General features: G+C 34.8%; 1 protein-coding gene across 14 annotated transcripts in view; it reads left to right on the forward strand.

Annotated features, from left to right (window-relative positions):
- TMEM68 (transmembrane protein 68) overlaps window positions 1-23091 on the forward strand; it is a 98048-nt gene that overhangs the window by 15558 nt on the left and 59399 nt on the right. For 11 of the 14 annotated variants that reach the window (XR_011996658.1, XR_011996656.1, XR_011996655.1 and 8 more), the window contains 4 exons: window positions 8271-8438; window positions 11547-11740; window positions 16857-16917; window positions 18556-18695. Coding sequence is in view for 7 of the 14 variants with exons in the window: in XM_026011563.2 (XP_025867348.1) it covers window positions 8271-8438; window positions 11547-11740; window positions 16857-16917; window positions 18556-18695 (563 nt within the window). In the remaining 7 variants the exon portion in view is untranslated. Of the gene's footprint in view, window positions 1-8270; window positions 8439-11546; window positions 11741-13991; window positions 14125-16856; window positions 16918-18555; window positions 18696-18779; window positions 18893-23091 lie in introns of all 14 variants that reach the window. The other 3 variants (XR_011996659.1, XR_003236937.2, XR_011996660.1) reach the window with 2 other exon arrangements.

The raw sequence follows: 23091 nt of genomic DNA on the forward strand, positions 1-23091 counted from the left end.
AGGTAGGTAAATGGAAAGAAATGTTAAAAGCAAACATAATCTCAAAATATCATTAAATTTAATTTTTAAAAACATTCTTTTAAGTCCATTTGAGATATTACCAAGTACTTTTTCTTTCAATACTAGAATCACAGTTATACTTAATTTCGTCCGTTTGGTGAAGACATTATAAACTACTTTAAAAATGAATTTTCTGCCCTAAAATTTACATTGAAGTCTATATTATTTGAATGTTTGTTTCTTAGCACATCAAATGGGGATAAACTTAAGGAAAGAAACAGTTTCATGTTTTCATATTCTGGATTTTCCTTTTGTCTCTTACAAGTGAGTAGTGGGATTCTTGGGACAGCTATTCTGTGTGTGGCAATGTAGCTTTAGGAGCTTTCTTTTCTGCTCTAGCCACTTGAGATTTCCTTTCTCTTTACCTTCCTTTTACTCTGAGCCTAATTCTGCCTTTGGCCTCTAAATGCTTGTTTCCCCCCCCTTGTTTTTGTTTTTTTTTGAGAAAGATTTCTCCATTTTTATTTAACTGAATGGAGTATAAGCCAAAGTTGGTGTTTCTTTTATGCCATGAAAAAATAGTAGTAACAAAAACAATTTATCACTTTATAATTTTCTTTCCTTTTCAAAATTGAGATATAATTAACATTCTATCACACTAGGTATACAATGTAGTGATTTAGTATTTGCATATGTGTGAAATGATCACCACAATAAGTCTGGTTAAAATATGAAATGATCACCACAATAAGTCTGGTTAAAATACGTCATCGTACACTTTGATGCCACTATGACAAAAATTTTGTTTTCCTGTGATGAGGACTTTTAAGATTCTCTTAGCAATCTTCAAATATACTATAGTATTACTATAGTCACCATGCTGTACATTATATCACCATGACTTATTTATTTTATAACAAAAGTTTGTATCCCTTGACCCCATTTTGCCTACTCCCATCTCCTGCCTTTGGCAACCTCCAATCTGTTCTCAGTGAGCTCTGTTTTTTTGTTTGTTGTTTTTAAAGTCCACATATAAGGAAGATTGTATGGTATTTATCTTTCTCTTTCTAACTTATTTTACTGAGCATAATGCCCTCAAGTTCCATCTATGTTGTCACCGATGGTATAAGATATCATTCTTTTTTATAGGTGAATAGTATTCCATTGTATCTATATATGCTGTATCTTCTTTATCAATTTATTCATTCGTGGACACTTAGATTGTTTTTATATCTTGGCTATTGTAAATAATTCTGTAGTGAACATTGGGATGCAGATGTTGTTTTGAATTAGTGTTTTTATTTTCTTTGGATAAATACCCAGAAGTGGAATTGCTGGATGGTGTGGTAGTTCTATTTTTAACTTTCTGGGGATCCTCCAGACTGTTTTCGTAGTGGTTATACTAATTTACATTCATACCAACAGTGCAAGAGGGTTCCCTTTTTTCCATATCCTTGCCAACACTTGTTATTTCTTGACTTCTTAATAATAGCTATTGTAACAGATATGAGATGATAACTCATAATACTTTTGATTTGCATTTCCCTGATTAGTGATGTCATTCATGTACTGGTTGGTATTCTGTATATCTTTGTAAAATATCTGTTTAGATTTTGTCCATTTTTTAAATGATTGTTTTTTTTTGCTACTTTTGAGTTGTATGAGTTCTTTGTATTTTGCATATTAACTGCTTATCAGACACATGATTTGCAAATGTCTTCTCCCTTTCAGTAGGTTGCCTTTTCATTTCGTTGATGATTTCCTTTGCCATGCAGAAGCATTTAGTTTGATATAGTCCCATTTGTGTATTTTTGGTTTTGTTGCCTTTGATTTTGGAATCAGGTTTAAAAAATCATTGCCATGTCTAATGTCATGGAGTTTACTGGCTATGTCTTCTAGTTCTGTGGTTTCAGGTCTTAGCATTCAAATCTTTAATCCATTTTGCATTAATTTTTGTGTATGAGGAAGATAGTAGTCTAGTTTTATTCTTTTGAATGTGACCACCCACACTGTTTATTGAAGAGATTATTCTTTACCCATTGCATATTCTTGGCTCTTTTGTCAAAAATTAATTGACCATATATGTGTGGGTTTATTTCTGTTCTCTATTCTGTTCTGTTGATCTATGTGTCTGTTTTTTTTTTTTTTAAGATTTATTTATTTATTCATGAGAGACAGAGAGAGAGAGAGAGAAAGAGAGAGAGAGAGAGGGAGGGAGAGAGGCAGAGACACAGGCAGAGGGAGAAGCAGACTCCATGCAGGGAGCCCAACGTGGGACTTGATCTCAGGTTTCCAGGATCAGGCCCTGGGCCAAAGGCTGTGCTAAACCACTGAGCCACCCGGGCTGACCTATATGTGTTTTTATTTCAGTACCATAAGGTTTTGATTACTATAGATTTGTAACATAGTTTGAAATCAGGTAACATGACACCCCCAGTTTTGTTCTTTCTCACGATTGCTTTGGCTCTTTGACATTTTCTGTGGTTTCACAAAAATATTTGGGATTGCTTGTTTCATTTCTCTGAAAAATGCCATTGAAATTTTCATAGGGATTGCATTGAATCTATGGATTGCTTTGGCTGGTGTGAACATTTTAACAATATTAATTCTTCCAATACATGAGCATGGAATATCATTCCATTTATTTGTATCTTCTTCAGTTTCTGTTATTAATACCACAGTTTTCAGTGTATAGATCTTTTACCATCTTGGTTAAATTTATTCTGATATTTTATTCCTTTTCATATAATCTTAAATGAAATTGTTAATTTAATCTCTTTTTTGATAGTTTATTAGTGTATAGAAACACAACAGATGTCTATATATTGATTTTGTGTTCTGCAACTTTACTGAATTTTATTCTAATGGTTTTTTGATGGAGTCTTTAGGGTTTCCTGTAAAGAATATCATGCCATCGGGCAGATGTGTCCCTCATGAATAAATAATCAAATCTTAAAAAAAAAAAAAGAATATCATGTCATTTATAAATAGTGACAGTTTTACTCCTTCCTTTCCAATTTGGATGCCTTTTAATTCTTGTTCTTGCCTAATTGTTCTGGCTAGGATTTCTAGTACTATGTTGAATAAAAGTAGTGAGAGTGGGCATCCTTGTCTTGTTTCTGATCTTAGAGGAAAAGCTTTCAGTTTTTCACTGTTGAATATGATGTTAGCTGTGGGCTTGTCATATGTGTTGAGATATGTTGCCTCTACACTTTGTTGAGAGTTTTTATCATAAGTAGATACTGAACTCTGTCATAATGCTTTTTCTGCATCTACTGAGATGATAATATGATTCTTATTCATTTTGTTAATGTAGTGTATCACATTGATTTGTAAATGTTGAATCATTTTTACATCCCTATAATCAATTCCACTTGGTCATAGTATATGATTTTTTTAATGCACTGCAGAATTTGATTTGCTGATATTTTGTTGAAGATTTATATATATATATATATATGTTCATTAAGGATATTAGCCTGTAACTTTCTTCTTTTGCAGTGTCCGTGTCTGGTTTTGGTATCAAGGTAATGTTGGCCTTGTAAAATGAGTTTGGAAGAGTTCTCTCCTCTTCTACTTTTTGGAAGAGTTTGAGAAGGAATGATATTAATTCCTCTTTGAATGTTTGATAGGATTCACTGGTGAAGGCATCTAGTCCTGGACTTTTGTTTGTTGGGAGGTATTTGATTATTAATTCAATCATATTACTAGTAATTGGTCTGTTCAGATTTTGTTTCTTCACAATTCAGTCTTGGAAGGTTGAATTTATCCATTTCTTGTAGGTTGTCCAGTTTCCTGGCATATATTGTTCATATTAGTCTCTTATCCTTTGTATTTCTGTGGTATCAGTATTAAAGTCACATCTTTGAGTTCTGATTTAATTTTTTTTGAGTACTCTCTTTTTCTTGGTGAGTCTAGCTAAAGATTTGACAATTTTGATTATCTTTCCAAACAACTATCTCTTGGTTTTATTGATCTTTTGTATTGTCTTTTTAGTCTTTATTTCACTTACTTCCTCACTAATCCTTGTTTTCTTCCTTCTCCTAACTTTGTTCTTTTTATGGTTTCTTGAGATGTTGTTGGGTTGTTTATATGAGATTTTTCATGTTTTCTTGAGATAGGCATTTATCACTATGAACTTTCCTCTTAGAACTGATTTTGCTATATCCCATAAGTTTTGTTATGGTATATTTTCATTTTCATCTGTCTCAAAGTAATTTTTATTCTCTTGACTTCTTCATTGACTCATTGGTTGTTTAGTAGGCATTTTTCTTTTTGCTGGGACCAGCTGAGGCTGAGGTCTGTAATGGCACCTGTCAGCAGTGAGATGGGAAGGAAAAACATCTTATGAGTAGAGCCATGATCACATTTCATCTGCTACTCGGGGTATAAGTTCCCACTCTTGTGATAAAATATGCAGGATATTTTCCTCTAAAGCATTGGTGGAGCTTACTTAAATCTTTCATATTCTCCACAAATACCAATAGCACAAGATTGCTATGAAAAATGTGTTGGTATAGTAGTGTAAAGGGCAGTAGGCAAGTTAATCTCTTTAACTGGCAGAGAAGCAAGTATGGACAGGAAGGCAGCTTAAACTGGGTCATGTTAGAAGGAAGCCTTCAGAAACCATCCCCCTCCCCATCTCTACCAGCCTTTCATCTATATCATTTGCTTCCCTTGCTGAAACTTGTTCCCCTCACAGTGACTTGGAATAGGGTTAACAAGGAGAGATAAGTGGCATGAGTCTTTAATTTCATTTGTAGTAGAGATGTTTTCTTGACTTCTAGTTCAAATTTCTCATCAGTTTTTTTCCTGCATGTAGTAATTAGATTCTATAAAATCATTTTTGTTTTTGATGAATAAAATGGGTGGAGTTTCTAATGTATAATTTATGTTTGTGAATGAAACAAGTTTGCAACATTAGTAAGTTATCCATTTGTATATAACAGTTTATTTATTTAAAGATTTTATTTATTTATTTATTTATTTATTTATTTATTTATTTATTTGAGAGAGAACACAAGCATTGAGAGCACGCTCCCAGTTGAGCAGGGAGCCCTGTAGGCTTGATCCTAGGACCAAGGATCGTGACCAGTGCCAGTGCCGAAGGCAGACGCTTAACCAACTAAGCCACCCAGGTGCCTCTGTATATGTTTAAATGATGTTTTATTTTGCATTGGGTCAAGAGTTTCTTAAGAGTTTTCTTATTTTTATCAATAAATTATTTTAGTATATGTGCTGCCAAAGCACACACTCAATGAATTACTTTATGATTTTAATTTTACTTTAGATTGTATTATCTCAGGGAATATATAACTTAATTGAAGTCTCCTACCCTGGGCCTCTTCAGTAATCCCCTTTTTCTGTTCATTCCCCTGTTTACAACCTGCTGGTAACAAGTAGAATCTCATACTCCTGTGAAACTACTCTCTATCAAGCTTACACAGAAGGGTCCAGATTGTGCTTTAGAAACTAGTAGTTTCAATAAAGTGTGCTTGATGTTTCACAGATGTGTGTCTCCTTGGATAGCCTTGATTAATAATCAAAAATAGTCTTAAGTTTTAATATTGTCTCTTCGGTTGTAACCCAAAAGTTCTTTTTATTTTATAGATTCTATGATTCTAGGATTTTATATGGTTTTTCCATAGAAGGCAATGACTATTGCTTTTATTTATAGACTTTTTAAAAATTAATATTCCAAGTATTGTACAAAGAACTTATTTTCCTACGTCATTTGACTATAAGTGCCTACGTTACTCTCTCTTTAAATATACATTTTTAGTGTATATCTCCTACAAATAAGGATGTTCTCCTACTTAACCTCAATAAAACTGTTAAAATCAGGAAATTAACATGGATATGTTACTAATCCTTAGATCTCATTCAAGTGTTTGTCTTTCCATTTTCTCATTGTTTTCATAATTTCCTTCTATCTGCTGAAATTTTTTTAAAGATTTATTTATTTATTTTAGAGAGAGTATGCATGTAAGAGGGAGAGGGAGAGCAAGTCTTAAGCAGACTCCATTCTGAGTGCAGAGCCCAATATGGGGCTCGATTTCACAACCCTGAGATGACCTGAGCCAAAACCAAGACTGGGATGCTCAACCTACTATGCCACTCAGGCACCTCCAATCTGCTAAAATTACTAATCTGATTATATATGTATTTAATTTTCTGCTAAGTCCTTTTAATGTATTAACCATGGTTATTTTAAAGTTATTATCTGATAATTTAAACATTTTGGTCTGTGCTTTTGACTTAAACAGTCTCTTGACAATGGATTTTTTTTTCTTGATGTTTTTTATGTTTCATAATTTCTTTTTATTGAATTCGGGCATTGCTTCTAAAAGAACAGTAGAGAATGAGGTAAATAGTATTTATAACTGAAAATTGACCTTTTTCTGTCAGGCCATTAGTGAATGGGGTAGACTTTAACTCAGTATACTCTGTAGTTAAATTCGGTTTGAGGGGCAGCCAGGGTGGCTCAGCGGTTTAGCGCCGCCTTCAGCCCAGGGTGTGATCCTGGAGACCTGGGATCGAGTCCCACGTTGGGCTCCCTGTATGGAGCCTGCTTCTCCCTCTACCTGTGTCTCTGCCTCTCTTTCTTTCTGTGTCTCTCATGAATAAATAAATAAAATCTTTAAAAAATTAAAAATTAAAAAAAATAAATTGGGTTTGAGTTTTGTTGTAGCTCTAGGTAGGCACCTTCAGCACAGACTGCAAAATCCTGCTGCTACCTTTTGCATTGGTATAGGGTCTGCAGTGCCAGAGGGTTTTTCTCCATGGTCCTCCTCCATCTTCAATCCATTATACCTACATCACATTGGGGTTTCTCTTTGCCTTTACTTAGAACTCCATGTGAGTCTTGTGGTGAGATGGGGATGGCAGGGGCAACTCTTCAATTTTCTTGGTTTAACCAGAATTGTACACAGGCCCTGTCTGCCTCAGGCTAAGGTGTGAGGCTTTCTCAATGTATCTTTGCCTCTTCCCAGTGGAGGGAAAATGCCTTGTATAGGTGAGAGTATGGAGTTGGCAGCCAGTTCCTTGCTCTTCCTTCCAGTCGTAGCAGATCTCTGCTTGATGTTATTTCAGAACCGGGTTTACTTTCTCCCTCCCAGAGGTGGATGCTTTGGCTTCTGCCTTTTCCTAGCAGTAATGGACCTTTGCTTGGGGTAGAATGAGGCAAGGATGAGGGGATGGGTAGTAAGTTCTGTCCTTTCTACCATCAGATATTTTTGCATATGCCCTTTTCTTTGAGGGGTGGAAGAGTTTCCTGTACCTCTCTGTGTAGAGTTTCGCTTTTCCAAGAGAAGCTTCTGAGAAGCAAGTGGGTTTTGTTCTCTATCCCATTTGCAGGGGCTCTCTTGGATCTCTTCCCTGCCATGCCCCTACTTTTTCTTTTAAGCACCTATTGAGGCCTGTGGAGGAATGTTGTTGAGTGTGGACTCTTGTTTGTGTCTGGGATACCCAAGGATTCTACACTCAGTGGTCACCTGTACTTGGCCTTTAAATTTGTTAACATTTCAGTTATTCTCTTGCCTTTTAGGACACCTACATCTTCCTTCCATACTCAGTTTGTCTCTCAGTAGAGGGGCTTGTCACCCATTGGAGCTGTTAGTTCTCCTGATTGAGGTTTCTGACATCCTGCTTTTTCTTACTTTTAGGATGGGAGCAAGGTTCTCTTACGGCTACAGTTTATTCTGGTTTTCTCCTTTTCTATTTTTGTAGCCGCCATCTCCAACAGTGAGAAACCAGGCTGACATTATCCTTAATGTGTAGACTTATTTGACCAATCCTCCTGTATGTAACTAACCTCTTATTACTGCTACCATCCTCTGCCACTCATGGATACCTTCTTATCCCATTCGGGCTGATACCCCATACTAGGCCACTGAAATGTCTGGATGCTACCCTGTAACCCTTATGCTTAATCTCACCCTGGATCCCCTCCCATTCCCACTCAGGCCCCAGCATCCTGTTCTAGGCTCTTCTCCTGTGGGTATGCACTCACAACTCTGCTTGAGCTCTGGGCCACCTCCTCACCCTGCCTGAGATCCAGCATGTACTCCAGGCCACTCCTCCACTCCACACCTGGCCCTGGCTCACCTAATGGCTTTAGGACTGATTTGTGCGGGAACAGAGAGTGGGAGAAAGAGGAAGGCTTATGCGCTGTTACAAGAAAAAACTGAGTTTTTGAGTTAGTAAACATCCTTTAGGGTAAATAAACTAATAAATATATTTTAAGCATTTGTGTTTTGTCTTTCTAACAGGTTATGAAGTTCATGGGATGGAAAAAATACCAGAAGAAGGACCAGCACTTATAATTTTTTATCATGGAGCTATTCCTATAGATTTTTACTACTTCATGGCTAAAATTTTTATCCATAAAGGCAGGACTTGCCGTGTGGTAGCTGATCACTTTGTCTTTAAAATTCCAGGTAAACTTTGACTGTAGATAGTGACATAAAAATGTTTAATTAACATAATAAAATTACGTTAGAGTCTATATCCTTGAACTCTCTAGTATCATTTGGAAAAGCTTTTTGCCTTTTTAGGGTAACACGCTTTGAACTCTAATTTGGGAGTATCTAATTTTGTTATTTACAGAATATATCCAAATATAAGAATATTATGGTCAAAAATGTTACCTGATTTTTTCTTTATTAACAGGTATTTAGTTCATTATTTTTCTAAGTTAAATACTGAACTTCCTCTTTAAAAAAATAGATTGTAACTTTTGTCACACAATTAATTTATATTTTGGCATACAAGGTAGTTGATTTTTAATATGATGAATTTTTCCATGAGATACTGATTTTTGAAGTTTAACTTCACAGGAATTAAAGTTTGATTACTATCAGTATTATAGCAGGTCAAAATCATTTACAGTCAACCAGGATATATTTTGTCTTCATATAATAATACTGCTTCAGAAACCCTATCCCAAAGAGTCTATATGTCTTTTTTGTACTTGACTTGCCTGTTAGACTTACAACTCTTAAAATTCAGGACTATATCCTTCTTAATCTGTTCATAAAGGCTTTATACCTTTTTATTTTATTTTTTAAAAGATTTTATGTATTTATTTGAGAGCGAGCAAGAAGGAGAGAGATCACAGGAGGAGAGGGAAAAGCAGGCTCTCCCCTGAGCAGAGAGCAGGACATAATTATATCCTAGGACCCAGGATTACATAATCCTAGGAACCCGGGATCAGGACCTGAGCCAAAGGCAGACACTTAACTGACTAAGCCACCCAGTGCCCCTATACCCTTTTAAAAAGATTAATTAACCTAATGGTTTCAAACAGAGTTTTTAAAAAGCCATTCTAAAATAAGCTCATTGGAGGGCAGCCCGGGTGGCTCAGTGGCTCAGCGGTTTAGCGCTGCCTTCAGCCCAGGGCATGTTTCAGCAGACCTGGGATCGAGTCCCACGTCAGTTTCCCTGCATGGAACCTGCTTCTCCCTCTTCCTGTGTCTCTACCTCTCTCTTTCTCTGTGTCTCTCATGAATAAATAAATAAAATCTTGAAAAAAAAATAAAATAAGCTCATTGGGAATAAATCTTATTTTCTTTTGTCATTGAATCACCAGAAGTAAGCCAACAAAGTTTATAATATGTCCTCTAGAATAATAAAAGCCAAAACCACCCATCAACCAGAGAGACAAACACCAAGCAGTGAATTAAATAATAGTCTACTCAGTGCCTTTCATAGACATGGTTAATGTTTCAAGGATCCTTGTGTCACTAAAAAGCCATTTGTACTCTATATAAAAAAGTTTTTCTTTAGAAAGCAATATGATCACTTTTATAATAAATTTGAAAACTAGAGAAAAGGAAGACATCATTATAATCTTACCACCCAAACAAAAACCAGTTATCATTTTGATTTATTGTACTTCATTTTTAATTTGCATATTTTTACATGTTAGGCAAACTCTTGTGTTCTTTTTTTTTTTTTTTTTAAATAAACATTTTATTTATTTATGAGAGAGAGAGAGAGAGAGAGAGAGAGAGGCAGAGACACAGGCAGAGGGAGAAGCAGGCTCCATGCAGGGAGCCCAACGGGGGACTTGATCCCAGGACTCCAGGATCACACCCCGGGCCGAAGGCGGCGCTAAACCGCTGCACCACCCAGGCTGCCCCTTGTGTTCTTTTTCTGAAAAAAATGTAATGTTAGCATTGACATTTTACCGTGCTTTATAAAGAGTAGTTTTAATGTATGACTAAAATATTTACTTAACTAGTTTTCTCTTACAGAATATTAGGCTGCTTCCATCTTTTTTAGTGTGTAATATAATGTGAATATTTTTATTTAACACTTGGCTTTTAAAAAAATTTCTCCTTTATGATCTGTAATTTGTGAAGCCTATTATGAAAATGCATCTAGTTAAATCAGTGAGCTTTTAATATAGTAAGGGATGAATATTATTTCAATCTTAATATTTTCAACCTTGCTTCAGATCCTTTAATCTGTGAGAAGTTTGGTTAGTCTGCACAATTGTCACTACTCCTATTTCCCATTCTCAATAATATATTGTACTAACATCAGTCAGTTCCAGTTTAGGATTTGGTTAAAATATTTAGTTACTAATAGGATTCTTTCTTTTTTTTTTTTTTTAAGATTTTATTTATTCATGAGAGACCAAGAGAGAGAGAGAGATAGAGAGAGAAAGAGAGAGGCAGAGACACAGGCAGAAGAAGGAGGAGAAGCAGGCTCCATGTAGGAGCCCAATGTGGGACCCAATCCCGGAACTCCGGGATCATGTCCTGAGCCAAAGGCAGACGCCCAACCGCTGAGCCACTAAGGCATCCCAGGATTATTTCTTTCATTCATAAATAGTTGTGGTTTGAAAAACTCTATAAAATTAAGACCTGGAATTGACTGTTAAATAGTTACTTTATTAAAAGCTCTTAGTGATTTTGCTATTGTTATTGATTTAAAAAGTTTAGTTGTGGGATTAACATCATCTAACTTTTAATAGATTTTGTTATAGTTGCCAATTTTGGTAGGGCTAAGCATAGTCAGATTTATATTCTCTTGAGTGATTCTTTTTCTTATAGGGTTAAAGGAAGATTAGATTTGTGATTGCTGATGGGATATCATTTCTGATTGCTCTAATAAATACTGTAGACAGTGTTTGGCCATGAGATGCAGTGGAAGGAGCTTTGGACTAGACATACCTGGACTGGAATCTCTGCCCTGCCATTTGCTAGGTGTGTGACTTTGAGCAAGATCTTTCTTTGTCTATAAAATGGGAATCAGAGTCCCTGTTTTCCAAGGTTTTTTGAGAGTTTTAATTCAGAGTTTGAATATGTACTGTAACCCGAGTAGTTGGTGATCACTGAGGAGGTGATCAACAAGACAGCTATTACTTTACAAGCAATATTAACTTATGTAAACTTTAAGAGTTCTTGTTGATTTTTAAAAAAGAAAAGGAATTTGCTGATTTATATGGATACTAACTTTTATAGGTTGTAAAGATTTTTGTCTTGAAGAACTGGACAAGAAGTACTTAAGATACCTCTTCATGCTAATGTTTCTTACAGGGTTTAGTTTATTACTTGATGTATTTTGTGCTCTACATGGACCAAGAGAAAAATGTGTTGAAATTCTGAGGAGTGGTCACTTGTTAGCTATTTCACCAGGCGGAGTTCGAGAAGCCCTAATTAGTGATGAAACCTACAACATCATTTGGGGTAATCGTAAAGGCTTCGCTCAGGTTGCAATTGATGCAAAAGTGGTGAGTTGTATAAAATTAATTATTAAAGTAAAGCTAGATTCAATTCAAAATAAATGCTTATGTAGTGGGCCAGAGTATATAAGAATTTAGATACTTTCATTGCGCTACTTAAAATTAAGTGTACAGAATTCTTTGTAAGGTTAGTGATAGAGAAATATTCCTTTGTGCTTGAGGTGTTATCTTAAAAAAAATCAATCTGGAAATTTGGCAAATAGCTATCCAAGTTTTAATTTATATTTCAAAATCTAGCTTCTTTTAATTAGATTTGTAAAATTTTTTGTATTCCTTCAGTTACACCTTTTTCAAAAGTATAATCAGTTCAGTTCTATGTATTTTAAGTCTTTGGTATGATTGAGTTGGCATATTTCAGTGATGATTGTTGGTTTGTTTCATTGCAATTCTTTTATCTGTGACCAATTTGTATAATAATAGGGCTTGAATAATACATAACTCCTATTGTTTTTTATCAGCGAATGTGATCAGCTATCTAATAGTGTGAATAAAGATGAGAGATATTGGTGTAAGTTAGATCTTTGAAAAAGATTGTATAAGAGAATTAGTTAGTAAAATTAAATGTTCCTCAGGGATCCACTATAGTTCTTCTTAGACTGGAGAAGGTGAATGCCATTTTGCCCTTTTCTTTTGCGTTGGAAAGTATCTCCCAACTTTTTGGTCTCCGTATTGTACTTTATCCTATGAAACACTTACTTATTACTCATGGAATGTTTCTTCTTTGTTTTCTGTTTTTATTTTAGATTATCTGTCAGAAAAAGAAATGGTAGTCCCTTTGACAGGATGGTGTTCTTTTTCCAGGCCAATTAATTAGAGACTATTGCCAGTACTTTCATGTTTCAGTTTGTGTACCTGTTGCTGTTACATAGAGACAATATGCCTCCTAAGCTTACTTGTTCTCTTGCAAATACAGAATTACAAAGGAAGTTTATTCATGACTCATTCTAACCCAAATCCAGTATTTGGAAAAGAGTGGAAATTTCTTTTTTTTAATCACAGAGTTAACATAAAATGCATTGAGCTTTATTTATTTATTTATTTTTTTAAAAAATTTTTTATTTATTTATGATAGTCACAGAGAGAGAGAGAGAGGGGCAGAGACACAGGCAGAGGGAGAAGGCAGGCTCCATGCACCGGGAGCCTGATGTGGGATTCGATCCGGGGTCTCCAGGATCGCGCCCTGGGCCAAAGGCTGGCGCCAAACCGCTGCGCCACCCAGGGATCCCTGCATTGAGCTTTATTTGCTGTACTTGTGTACGTGTAACTAACTAGTAGTGCTTTAGTAATGTGATTCCAGAATAAGATTTAATGTATTTGCCTAAGTGTTATAGACAACATAAAAATTTAAACATTATTATCCTCAGTAGGATAATAATTATAAGCTCCCTAAGGACAAGATCATCTTTTTATATTCTGAGTACAATGACTAGCACTTAGTAGGCTATTTGAATTGAATTGAATTGAATTGAATTGAATTGATCTTTTTAACATAATATTAAGCACTACCAGAAAGGGACATTTGGAATTTAACTTTATGTTATAATAGCATTAGTGATGAGAAAATTATTTTATAACACATTTTATTTCCCAAAAAGTCTTAAGCGCTGATGTATATATAAAACAAAATCTTAGGATATATGAATAAAATAAAGTACAAAAGGATATATGCACATTGTACAAAAATTAAGGGTAATGAAAGTAATGTCTATTAAAACAATGATAAAAGCTAAAAACCTAACCAAAGATAGTTTAATTTTCAGGTTTACATTTTGAAAGAATTAATTCTTAGGAAATTTTAAGATAAAAATTACCAAAATAGATTTGGAATTATATAAATTGATCATGAGATTCTAATTTCTCATTCTTAATTTCACAGATTTAAGGAACATTGCCTGGAAGAAGGCCAGAAAGAAAGACATTATAGAGAGAAAGGAACTATTTTTTTCAATCTTTGGTAGAGTTTCTAGATAATTAAGATAATCTCAGGAATTTAAGGTTTTTGTATGAAACTTGAGAAAATATTATAAATAGCTTTTATAGGTTTAAAGCCAGAAATCTTTAACATTGTTGATTTACAGGATAGCATTGTACATTTGGTAATTACTATTGTTTTTTTTTTTTTTTTTTTTTTGGTAATTACTATTGTACCACACCAACCTTTTGTAGTGCTTTTAAAGACTTTATGTTGATACTCCTGTATAGTAAGTAGGTGACATATATGATTATTCCAATGTTACAGATGAGGAAACTCAGGCACAGAGAGATGAAGGGATGGAGGGATCAGGTCATACAGCAAGGCAGAAGCAGAGCAGAGCATACAGTTCAGGACTGCAGGCAACCGGTGCTGTTGCCACCCCTGACTGCATTTCACAGTGAGTCTGCTGACTTTGAGATTAGAGGGACTTTCCAGATACATAAGGGAGCTCTTTCAAGCATGTATGGAGATAGTTGTAAATGGTACAAGTATCCTATCGGGGAAACCCCTTCATAGTCCTCACAGAATTAAGAACTTTGAGTAAAAATTTAAGACTGTTGTAGGAATAACTACATTTAAATTGTGACATAGTAAGAGATTAAAGTGAAAAATATCTAGATTGTCAATGCAAGTTCACCTACTACTGATAAAAAATGTTTAAGGTTTATTTGAATACAGGCTTTTTAATATACCTTAAGTCACTCTTATTTTGTGAAATTCCTGAGAATATTTAGGTAACTTTATATCTAAATAAGGTGGAAAACTATTAACCCATTTACTCAAGTTGGAAAACAAATAACTGATATAAAAGAAAATAACATTTGTTTTAATAAAATTGTTTATATGTATTATATCAATCCGTAAAATAACCTTTGAGATAGTATAATTATTATTATTCCCATTTTATTCGTGAAGAACCTGAAGCCTAGATGTGGTAAGTTACTTGTCTAGTGGTGCTCATTTATTTTTAGGAGCAAAGTTTAGACTCTAAGGCCATATTAAACTTATTCCCCCAGAATAGTTTTAACAAAAACACATTCCTTTTGCACACATGTGCATACACATACATACACAGACACAAGTATACATGGAAACAATTTAATTCTAGGTTACTTATGCAAATACCTTGTACATAAAAGGTATACAAGGAAAGGAATGAATAATTGTATTACAGCAACAAGTTGTAATAAAGTAATGCTCATAGGTTTAAGGCTGTAAGCTTGAATGCGAATTTAGAAACTTGTATACCCAGACTGTAGCCTGGAATAGAGTGAGCCTGCTAGGATAGGCATTTTCCTGTTTAGTAGGTTCTAGATAGATCTAGCTTCTGGAGAGTAAGCTCTTTAAAGGGTGGAATGTAACCTGAAGAGTCTTTATAAAATGCATGCTTCAGTATGAGCTTAGGGTTTCATGCCAGCCAGTAGACATAAATCCGGTGGTACTGGTCAGAGAAGACAAAGGGTGTATGTATGAGCTGAATGGTTTCTGTTCCTTCAGAGCCATGTTATGTTCTTAATTCTAAAGATATTTTATAATTCTTTAAAACATTAGGATGTCAGCACTTTATTTTACAAAACTCGTTGTGATTTCTTAGACATAATCTGAATTTTGTATGAAAGAGTAGTGTACTTTGTTTTATGTCTTAGCTTTGTAAATTAACACCATGAAACTTTAAATTCTTCCATCAGAGTTCTTTTCTTTACCAGACTTCTTTTTTCCTAACTGATTTTAAGATTGCTGCTGCCTGTTTCTGACACTTTGTATTCAGAGAATACAAACTACTTCATTATATGCATTGTCTCTCTGTCCTGTGTCTTCTTCATTCCTTCTTTAATTCATCCGTCACACTTTGTTTCAGCACCTAGTCAGTTCCAGGCACTATTCCAGGTGCTGGGGATACAGTTGTGAACAAAACAATGGCTCTGCTGTTAGGGTTCTTCCTTTTGGTGAGGGGAGAGATATAATAAATAAATGATAGTAGTTATATGTGAAGTAATAAGTTTTATGAAGAATGTTATCCCTGTAGTCCCTTTTCTTCCAGTCTGCCTTATCATACTGGTTTCCGCAGCTGAATATGAATGGCACTTGACAGGATGAGCACTGGGTGTTATACTATATGTTGGCAAATCGAACTCTAATAAAAAAAATATACCAAAAAAAAAAAAAAAAGAAAAAGAATGGCTTTGTAAACGTCAGCTTATGTAAATATCTCAAACGCTGCTCACTAAGCAGGTAACTCTGTATTAGGCAAATACTGATGGTAGAATGTAAGTAAAGCAATACTCAGTTTTTAAAATTCTAAAATATCATTTAATTCAGGGTATCTTGTGTGCATTTTAAAGTGTTTTTATTCAGACTTTTACTTACTTTGGTTTCACCATAGTAGAACCTCCGTACATGATCCTTTGCTACTTCATCATTGTTTTATGACATGTAATTAAGGTCTCCACTTAAAAAAACCATACATAATCACAGATATTCATGGAATAATAAAAACCATGAACTTGTGAGCAGAATTCCTCTAAAATTAATGATAAAAGGAATTGTTTTTTATATATTTATATGTATGCTTTTCCTTTTTTTTTTTGCAGTGAGTCTTATATTTTTCATTAATGTTGAACATTTTTAAGTTTAGTAATCCCCCCCAAAAAATAGTGTTTCAGTAGTTCTATGACAGCATCTTGCCAAAATCTTTTAAATTTGTGTAAATTTCCCCATAGATGGATTATCTGCCCTGTTTCTTTTTCTCCAGTGAGCATACTATTCAGTGGACCATGAAAATCAATTTAATTTACCACACTAATTTTATTTAATGAAATTAATGATTAGTGCAATCTCTATTTTGAGTTTTAAGGGTATATTTGGAAGGATAGGAAAGTTGGTAAATGAAATATATATTACCACTAGAGGGTAGTGTTTCCAATTTTTGTTTTATAAATGATCAAGTTAAATTTAGGCTGATAAATCACACTAATCACTTTTATGACCTTTTTATGATAAAGTATACCTTTATCTTAAAAATTCCTCATTTTCATAATCTTAAACAAGCCCCAAAAGTTTGCATTACTGACTCAATGGAGTATTGAATGGATCAATATATTTACTTTTTAATTCAAATTCTCTCTTTAGCCCATTATTCCTATGTTTACACAAAATATTCGAGAAGGATTTAGATCACTTGGAGGAACAAGTAAGTTCTGATTCATATGGTTTTTCTAATTATAATGTAATATTTAGAATATTATCATTTAATATTTGGTCTTTTGAACCCTATAAGAAATTCTATTGAGTTATTATTTTAGATAATGGATCTATTATTTAGATGTTTCTCTATTTAAAGTCTAAATGATAACTGAATCTGAGTAATGGCAGTTCTTAGGTGTTAGATTTTTGTTAAGAGTTTCAGATATGTACTGAAGGTTCTTTGTTTTGTGGGCTTCTTAAAATAGAGTGAGTTATCTAATTTCCTTCATTGAACTCTGCTGTTGAGGTTTAGAACAAATGTACCCATTACCCAGACTATCCTCCTAACTCACCGCTGAAGAAGTTACAGCTTTAAAAATGGATAACAATATGATATTGAATTAAGATTAACAAACTAAGGATGTATCATCTGCCTTAGTTCCTTTCTGCTAATTTTGGTTTTTTGATTTTTAAAATATTTTGAACCATGATACATTTACATTATAGAGTTCTTTTTGCCTAACTTTAATTTATGGGTAACAAAATAAGCGTTGAGTGTAGATATAGGAGAGATAACAGTTAGAAGTGCTTTTTCTTTTCAATTTCTCTGTTGTTTTCTTCTTATTTTGAAATTTTCATAGTTGGTTTTTTATACCCTATGATTTATATATTTGATTGATTATATTTTATATAGCACTATATTGTTCTTATCCACATAAAAATCCCCTCCTGAAGAACTTTAAACTTCCATTGTTTCTTTTATGTGTAATGTGAGTATGTTGTTAATATTCTATTATGTTTTTTAGGTGTTACCTTTTTTACCTTTTTCAAATTTAAAGTGGAAAGGCAGATTGATGTGATGTTTAGCTGTCACTGTAGAATTATTTATTCTAATTTTCTCTCAGGCCATTTCATCAGAATTTAAGTTGCATACTAGAAATTATTCCTAATTTTGTTTCTTTAATTATAAAGTGGTTTAAAAATTACTGTTGACTGCTTTTTTACTTCCTTTTTTACTTAATTCCTCAGTTTATTTTGTATTATCACTTTTAATCTTTTTAGGTTTCATCTTTGGTCATTAGCATTAGTAATTTTTGGTTACTATATGTATTTTTCTTAATTTCCAATAATAATTTTTTTCTTTACCTATCAGTGTATTTTAGTTTCATGTTTATGTGAATTTATCTTATGCTTTTATATTTTCCTTTTATTAGTCTAGGCCTGTATTTGTGTGAGTCTTTGGACTTTTTAGTTTCTAGCTTTTGGTTTCAGTCTTTACCCTTGGTTTTGTAATAATAGTATTTAATTTGCCCTTAAAATTCTCATATTTTTGAAAACTCATTTTTAAAAAATTAATAAACCTTATTTTGGGGGGCATTTTTAGGTTTACAGAAAAATTGAGTGGAAGTAGAGAGAATACTCATAAAGCCTCTTAACACTTTCCAGTTTCTCTTATTATTAACCTCTTACATTTATATGCTACATTTGTTACAATTGATAGAAAGCTCATCTTTAAAGAAACGTTGTATTGCCAGGAGGTGATACTGTTTGCCACTTTCTTATAAGTCTTACATTATTAATTTGAAAGTTATTACTTGCTCAGAATATTTAACCAATTAAAATAATTTTATTTATTTTAAAACAGGGTTATTTAGGTGGCTTTATGAAAAATTCCGCTATCCATTTGCTCCAATGTATGGAGGTTTTCCAGTGAAATTACGCACCTATTTAGGTGATCCTATTCCCTATGATCCAAAGATAACAGCAGAGGAATTAGCTGAAAAGGTAAATTCTTTCTTTCTTAATCTTTGAACAGATTTTTACTTTCAATTATTGTATTAAAAATTAATTCATTGCTTTATTCTACAGACATGTTTTAGATCAGTGGTGCTTTTTCCTTGAGGGGACGTTTGGCAGTGTCTTGAGACATTTTGTTATTGTGACAAGCAGGTCCTGGGAGGTGGTGGTGCTTCTGGCATTTAGTAAGTAGTAAGTAAGTAAGTAGAGGCTGGGGATGTTGATGAACATTCTAGTATGCCCAGGACAGTCCCCTGCAACAGAGAACTACTCATTTTCAAATGTCAAAAGTGCTGAGGTTGGGACTTTTGGCACTGACAATTAAAAAGTTTTATAAGTGATGTTCAGAAGAAAGCTTTGACTTCCATAAAAAGAAAGCATTATTCTTGTTGGATAGAAATATCCTGGCAGGAAAATGGAATAGTGTATAAGAGTGTGGATTATGAAATCAGATCATTCCTAGTTCTACTGTTCATTTGCTCTTTGACTCTAGGGAGTTCATTTGCTGTTTCTCTTCAAGGAAGAGAATAGTACCCACTCACAGTTGTCCCTGAGGATTACACGATATTGTACATGTTCATTGTTTAAAACAGTGAGTAGTATATAGTAAGGGCTCTGTGAATGCTGGGTACTAACATTATTAACAATAGTGAATACTATTGTCCTAGGAACTTATAGTCCAGTAGAGGAGCTGATAACTAATCACTTCTCTGGTGATGAGTTAACCACAATGGTGTGCTTATAGCAAGGTTTCTTAACTTGGGTACTACTGACATTTTGTTGTGGAGGCCTGTCCTGTGCACTGTAGGATGTTTACCATCTCTGGCCTCCATTCGTTAGATGCCAATAGCACTCCCCATTCTCACCCATCACTCATTGTGGTAATAAAAAAATGCCTCTAGACCTTTTTACATGACCCCCAGTGGGACAAAATCCCACCCGATTAAGAATTGCTATCTTAGGGTATTATGGAAGCACAAAGGAAAGATGTAAATTAGATCAGGGATGCCTCCTAGAGAGAGATGATGTTTGATTTCAGTTTGGAAAGACAAAGAATTAGCTGGACAGAGTGAGGTACAGGAAACTGTATAAATGGATGGCAATATGACATAGCATAAAATCTTTGGGGAGTTGAGAGTAGCTAAAAGAGATATTATAGGAAATGAGGCTAGAAACCAAGGAGTCTGTACTATGATGGCCTATAACTGATTTTGTTTTCTGAAAGCCAGGGCAGAGGTGGACGGGGGATTGCTCTTGAAAATAGGTGAATGGGGCAGCCCTGGTGGCTCAGTGGTTTAGTGCCTCCCTCAGCCCAGGGCGTGATCCTGGAGACCCAGGATCAAGTCCCATGTCAGGCTCCCTGCATGGAGCCTGCTTCTCCCTCTGCCTGTGTCTCTGCCTCTCTCTCTCTCTCTCTCTCTCTCTCTCTCTCTCTCTCTCCTCTCTGTGTATTCTCATGAATAAATAAATAAAATCTGGAAGGAAGGAAGGAAGGAAGGAAGGAAGGAAGGAAGGAAGGAAGGAAGGAAGGAAGGAAGGAAACAGGTGAATGGTAATAGGTTTATGTTTGGAAGGAAGGAAGGAAAGGAAGGAAGGAAGGAATGAAAGGAAGGAAAGAAAGAAAGAGGTGAGTGATTATAGGTTTATGTTTGGAAAGATCCCTGGAAGTAATATGAAGGCTGAATTTGAGTAAGACCAGTAGAAGCTCAAAGTGGGAAGAGAGCGCTTTGTGAAGGAAAAAATAGGAAAAGCTTCCTGGAATGAGGGCATTTGTGGTGCGTCTTGAAAGAAGAAGGATGTGACTTGTACATATGGACTTGGGGCTAGAGGAAGAATATGAACAAAGAAATGGTGATGGGAAAGTTGACCATATACCAGCTGTGTTAAGCAGTCTGAGGTGGTTAGAACCGCAAGGTTGGGAAAGACTGCCTCTTAAATTCTCCTCTGGGAATTTTGCAAAGCATATTAACATATTAAAGGTCCTAAGAAGCCCTACTATAAACAGGTCTATTTAACTTTGTTTCAAAGTGCATGTCTCAGTCTCACCTGACCAAACTCTCTCCTTGTTTTTCCTCGAATAGCACTTAATGACAACTGTGGAATAAACTTGGGGAATTACTAGCTTGGTGGGTAGGGTTTGGTGAGATGAAACCGGAAAAGTCGGTAGGAGCTACATTTTTAGGTTCTTAACTATCAGACAATGAAATTTGTCTGCCAAATACATTTCAATTAGGACAGGCCCCTGTTTGGGAGTGGCTTATATCAGTTTCATTCAAATTTATTTGGCTAAAGCAAGCAGATGTATAATCCGTTTTTCTACAATGGTTTATGAAGATGATTCTAGCAATTGTGATTACTTAGATCCATATGAATATTAAGTGCACTCTTTAAGAACAGAGGTTATGCTATGAAGTCTTGTGTCTCCAGTTCCCAGCACAGTATTTGGTATTTAATTAGATCTCAGTAAATGTTTGATGAATGAATGAATGACTTAATGATCTCTTTATCTACTTGAAAGGGAGAGCAGCAAGGTGCAGATTTGAGAGATTTTACAAAGATAGAAAATACCAGACTTGAAACCTAATTGTATAGCCACCTGCAGGATGTGTACGTATATATTTATATACATGGTGGTTTTTTTTTAAGATTTTATTTATTTGAGGGAGAGAGAAAGCACACGCATGCCTGCCTGTGATAGAGACAGTAAGAGGGAGGGAGGGAGAGAGAGAGAGAGAGAAAAGAGGGAGAAGCAGGCTCCCAACTGAGCAAGGAGCCAGATATAGGGCTCGATCTCAGGACCCTGGGATGATGACTTGAGCCAAAGGCAGGCACTTAACCACCTGAGCCACACAGGCACCCCAGGTTTTGAATATACTGCACTGGGGTTTAGGAGAAAGGTCAGAATTGATGATGAAGATTTAGAAGTTATCTGCATGAGACAGTTACTGAAGTCATGAGCTTTACAAAGCAGCTTAGAAAGAAGAGGACTTAGGACAGACCAGCGGACACATGTAAAGGGTGTGCCAAGGAAAATACTCAAAGCTGACAGAAGGGGAAACGGCAGAGAGGTAGAGAACAAATAAATTTGGGTGAGAGAAATCAGCGGGAGAGGATGTTTAAAAAATAGGAGTGCTCAGTAATATTCATCCCTGCAAAGACATCAAGGAAGAAAAGATTACTCAGCTTGCAGAGAATATGAAACTAGATAAGAGCCCTAAATGTCATATTATTGAATTACCTGGAAAATGGGATGAATGTATTTTGATTATGACTTTATACCAGCATTTTGATTTTTTTTAAGTTTTAAAATTGTGGTAAAAAATATAAAACATCACTTAACCATTTTAAGTGTATGATTTATTATTGCTAAATATATTCACATCATTGTGCAACCAATCTCTAGAACCTTCTCATTTGCTAAGTTGAACCTGTGTACTCAGCACCAGCCACCCATTGTTTCTCTCTCTCTTTTTTTTCATATATATCCATCAACATTTTATGCTGGTTTCTTTTTCGTCTGCATAGAATTCTTTTTTCCTCCCAGCCCCGAGCTTTATCAAGATATAATTGACATATAACATCATAAAAGTTTAATGTTCAAGGTGAATATTTGATACATGTGTATATTGTGAAATGATTACGACGATAAGACTGGGCGACACTTCTTTCTATAAGTTTGACTACTGTAAAAAAAGAATCATATGATGTTTGTCTTTTTGTGACTGGCTTATTTCACTTAGCATCATGTCTTCAAAGTTTATCCATATTGTAGCATGTGACAAGATTTCCTTTTTAAATATTTCATTATATGTATATACCATATTTTGTTTATCCATTCATTGATGGACATTTGGTTTGCCTCCATTTTCTTGGCTGTTGTGAATAATTTTACAGTGAATATGGGTGTACAAATATGTCTTCTAGATTCTGTTTTGAATTCTTCTGGATATATACCCAGAAGTGAGATTGCTGGATCATATGTAGAAAGAAAAAACTCCAGCTTTTCCCCCCTTTAGGGAAAAACCCAGCTTCCAAACTATGTCTTTCTTTCACTTACTTTTACACACAACATGACTTCTGACACTTCTGGTCACCAAATGTGTGGAGGTTTTTTCCGCCACCAAGCAATTCTCTGACACCAGCTGGATGTCCTAAAATTGAACTCAATTCTGACACTATCTACCTAGAGATAGTGTAGATCCTACAAGTCTATTCCCACCCCACTCTAGATGCTAATCACAAGTAGTAGGTCTCCATGTAACCCACAATTTCTTAGTTGGGTATAAATTGGAGGTTCCCACAACCCCTTCCCAGGTTCAATTAATTTGCTGGAATGGCTCACAGAACTCAGGAATAATACACTTACTTTTATCAGATTATGAAA

Source organism: Vulpes vulpes, chromosome 13, assembly GCF_048418805.1.
Source record: "Vulpes vulpes isolate BD-2025 chromosome 13, VulVul3, whole genome shotgun sequence".
Lineage (NCBI taxonomy): Eukaryota > Metazoa > Chordata > Mammalia > Carnivora > Canidae > Vulpes > Vulpes vulpes.